Source organism: Vicia villosa, linkage group LG4 (genome assembly GCF_029867415.1).
Source record: "Vicia villosa cultivar HV-30 ecotype Madison, WI linkage group LG4, Vvil1.0, whole genome shotgun sequence".
NCBI classification, from domain to species: Eukaryota; Viridiplantae; Streptophyta; class Magnoliopsida; order Fabales; family Fabaceae; genus Vicia; species Vicia villosa.
In genome coordinates, this window is record NC_081183.1 from 114770909 (window position 1) to 114775404 (window position 4496).

The window sequence follows — 4496 nt, forward strand, 5'->3', positions numbered from 1 at the left end:
CACCGTACTTATCAAGTCCTTCAGTTTGTGGGCCTCCATGCGCCTTAACTTCTCCCATAATGTACAATTTAATCTAAGACATTTCTAAAAGAATCGGCTTTTCTCCCAAGTCCATCATCTTTCAATTTATAGAGAAATATGCTTTAGAGAAAAAACTTTATAGAGAAAACATATTTTATGAAACATGTTTATGATATATAGAGAAAAATTCAAAAACAGTAGATCGCACTACTGTAAGACATAACCACGCCATTATTGTTCGATTACTCATATTTGGCAATTTTGCAATTCTCTAACAAAATTAAATCATGTCAATGTGTTATTATAAGAGCCACCCTGGCCATTTAGTTGGATAACATCGTTGTAAGGTATATGTGTACCACTTTTGATTGTCTTTAGCAATTTTTCTATATTTTCCTTCAATTCTTTGTGTGTTAGTCATCTAATTGCTTTGTCATCGTAACTTTCATAGTAAAATACTATGAAATTTGTTTGATTATGATGATTTCGATTCGGTTTAACCTTTTTCACGAATCTTTAGAATCTTTATTAAAAATCCACAATATAGAAACATATTAATAATAAAAGTGCTTAAAAATAACAAAATTTACTACTAAGAATATAGTGTGATGGACTGTCATCAAGTAGCTCTGGGGTTGGTGCACATGGCTACAAAACTGTGAATTTGGATATGGTAAGAAATTACATGGTTAGCTTTGTGAAGCATGGGTTCATTGCTCTTGCAGTCCTGAGTTTTTTGATTCAACTAGATGCGACTAGTTCTTTGTTGGGTTTGATTAGTTGTCTCTTCCATGTCTAGGTTTGGCGGGGTTTAGTGTCTCATAATGTTGGGTTAGAAATGATTGTGATTGCTTGTTACTCGTTAGTGAATTGTTGTTTATAGAATCTTTTCCCGTGTTGGCGATCGAGTTCATTTGTCATTTAAAAAAAATTATATTTGGTGATAGTCAATTCACACATTTTTTTTTTTTGGCAATTTTGTGCTCTTATGCGGATTCGCTAAATTGTACATGTGGTGCATGTAAAGCTGTAGAAAATGGGCCCATCCATCGGCCCGACCCACGAGCCCAATATTTTTATCGTGGGCCGGGTTGCAAAAAACTTTAAAAAACACAACCTGTCTTTTTGGCTCAGCCCACCAGGTTTGTATTTTTCATGGGTCAGGTCGGGACGACCAATTTATAAAATAATTTTAGTTAATTTTAGAGAAAAAAGAAAATTTAAAGAGGAAGAAGATAATTTTTCAAGACGATGTGATTAAAGAAATGATTGTGAGAGGAAGGAAAAGTTTGATAAGGATTTGAGATAATATTCCGTTTCTCTCTATTTTTACATAGATATTTTTGTGGTATTCACATATATGGATGTTAATATTTTATTAATATTTTTAAAATCACTTAATTAAGTATATGATTACTCTTATGTAGCTTTTATTCATTACATCATTTTTATAAATTTAAAATTATAATATTTAAATAAGGGACTGACTGGTCCATCAGACCACAAAGCCTATTAAAAACTCGGTTGAGATCATTTTTGATAGTCTATAAAATAATCGAACTGATTCACTTCAACTCCTTTATATGTTTTAGCTCTCTGAAGTGAACGGGATTGGACTGGAGCGACCCAATTAACAACCCTAGGTTCACAAGTGTCTGACTATGAATTTAAATTTGCTTATTTGGTTATTTGCAGGATTTCCCTATTACCTTTTAGTTTGTTTGTTTTCTATTTTCACACCAAGTAGTTTGTCCATAATATTTTGTAATGTTTTTTTATTTATTATAAGTACTTGGGTGTTGTTGCAGCTCTATCTACCTCATTTGCTTAAAAATGAAATCGCATTTCTTTAGTAACTTCAATAATTGAATTTTAAAAAAGAAAAGACTTTGCATTAGATTGGACTCTCGTGTCTCGTTCTTTATCAACGTGTTTGCTCTTAGATACAAATTGTTTTTCATATTATGAAAGCGATGTTTCCTATTACATACATTTCAACGCAAATACTCATACCACACATCATAGATGACAAATACTACTATATAAAACAATTTCATTCTTCACTATATTTTCACATTAAAGAAATAAACAAAATGAAATAGTCATACAAACCATTAAACACGTACTCAAACCGTACCATTCCACTAACATCACATTTTATTCATTCATTTATTCATTTACATTCAAAAACCACAAAACAAATCAAAGAAAATTGTTACCAATTAACTCTGATAAATCCCATTTAATAAAGATATCTAATATCTTTATCCACCCTACCGCAGTCCTATACAACATAATTTGATGCATGGACTGATTATGACACTTCAATAATAATAACAATAATAATATTCTTAATCAATTAATTAAATTAAATCTTATTATTATTATTATTATTATAGCCTCTAATCTAACTCTATGGTGCTATGGCTGCTCTTTCTAACCACATCTTCTTCTTCATTGGGCTTCCATATTTTCTTGCATGATGAACAAATGTTCCAATCTGCAGCTTTAGAGGATGATTGAGTTGTGTTTGGTGCAACAACTTTTAATGCACGTAACTCTTCTAATTCCTTCTTCAGCTTTTGATTTTCTTCACTTAGTTTGTCATGACATTTCTTTAGGAATATGCAGTTTACTTCTGTTTGTTTTAGCTTAGTCCTGAAAAGTCAAAGTCAAGACAAAAATATTATGTTGTTTAGTCTAAAATATTTTAGTGGTGGACAATCTAATCAAAAAATTAATTAATGGAATTTAAGATAATTATTTTCCTTATTTTATAAGATTTATTTGAAATTGTCAATTGTATTGATTTTTTATACAATTCATTTCATATCATAATAAGTATTGCTTTTGCTTATTATTTTGACCATATCTTAATTATTATAAATATAAAATAATTAAAAGTGAAAGTGGTACACTAATATTATTTACATTATACAATTGAAAAAAAAAATTAAAAAATTTTAAAAAATATTGAAAGTGATCTTTTTATTTCAAAATATCAATGACCCATTAATATTGATTTTACTATTATACCCCTTGATTATTTTTTAAAGAAAAAATTATTTTTATTTATTATATCTTTCTTAAAGTTTTTTTTATATGCCATTAATAAAATGTGATTTTGTAAAGTAACATAAAACCTCTTTTTGTAAAGAATTAAATACATTTTTTAAATTTTTGTGTAATTTCGAAAATGATATATACTGTGTGCCAAACTAAGTAGTATTTTTATTTTATTTTAGTCAACAAATAATAAATTGGATAATTTACCAACACAAACTTTTTTTTGAAAAGACAATATTTTGTCTATGAATTCAGCGGCAGTCAGGAAAAAATGATGAAACACATCATTCAAAAAACCAGAATCAGGAATAATAAAACACTATTGAGTAAAAGGAAAATTTATAATTATTTAAAAAAAAAACTCATTGCCGCGAAAACAATCGCGACAAAAATTATTAATAACGATATTATTATTTATCGTTTTAACGATAAGGAAAAAAATTATGTTGATTCACATTGGCAAAAGCTTTATTGAATGATTAAGATCAGAACAAAATTGAACACCTAAAAATGAAAATTCATATAAAAGTTTGAAAATTGAATACCTTGCTCTTCTGTTCTGAAACCAAACTTCAACTTGTCTTTGCTTTAAATTCAATTTCTCAGCAAGTGCCCGTTTCTGAGCCTGCATGTGAAACCGAAACAAAAAATTAAATTGAATCCTTTAATTTCTAATAAATATGAAAACAAAACTAATGACAATAAAAAATCAATATACAATAAAAAAAACTGAAATAATAAACAATTAATCAAAAAATTAAATTAAATCTATTTTATAAAATTGAAAATTAAAGAAAAATAAAATTGAAAGAATAATATATTACAGTGTTGATGGTGTTATGAAGCTTGAAAGCATCTTCAAGCATGGTAGATTGCTCCTTTGTAAGCCTCAATTTCTTACTGCACCCGTTCCTGTCATTGGAGGTGTTAATAGCAATTTCTTCATCTTCTTCTTCAACTTGTTCTTCAACATAGCCTCTCTTCAAACTCAACTCAAAGGCCAAATCATTTTTTGAATTAACCAATGATTTGTTCACATTTTTTTCCACATGGAATCCTAATCCAAGTTGAAGATTAAGATCCAACGTGGATGTTTTGTGATTACCATCATCATTCATGGTAGATAATGAAAAATAAGAGAGGAAGAAAAAAAAAGGTTGAAGTTTTTGTGAATTATAGTCAAAGAGGAAAGTGGAGAGTTTTAAATATTGGGTTTGGTCTTATTCTTTGTGAATAAATTTCAATCTTTTGTAATTGGTTTCTTGTATTTATCATGAAAAATAGAGGTTGTGCATGTAGAGATAATAATTAAAATAATTTAAAAAAATAATAAAAATAATAATAATATTCATAATATTATTAATGATGACTTGTACAATAAATGCAATAATAAAATGAGGGGAAAAGGA

The 4496-nt window shown here is 28.1% G+C and overlaps 1 protein-coding gene across 1 annotated transcript; it reads right to left on the bottom strand.

The window, feature by feature from the left end:
• Positions 1 to 2172: 2172 nt before the first annotated feature.
• Positions 2173 to 4235, bottom strand: LOC131599504 (homeobox-leucine zipper protein HAT22-like). The gene is made up of 3 exons (XM_058871832.1): positions 3912 to 4235; positions 3633 to 3712; positions 2173 to 2679 (listed from the first exon to the last, which is right to left on the bottom strand). Exons 1-3 carry the CDS (start codon positions 4203 to 4205, stop codon positions 2424 to 2426), a joined length of 630 nt encoding a protein of 209 aa, XP_058727815.1. The 5' UTR covers positions 4206 to 4235; the 3' UTR covers positions 2173 to 2423.
• Positions 4236 to 4496: the final 261 nt, after the last annotated feature.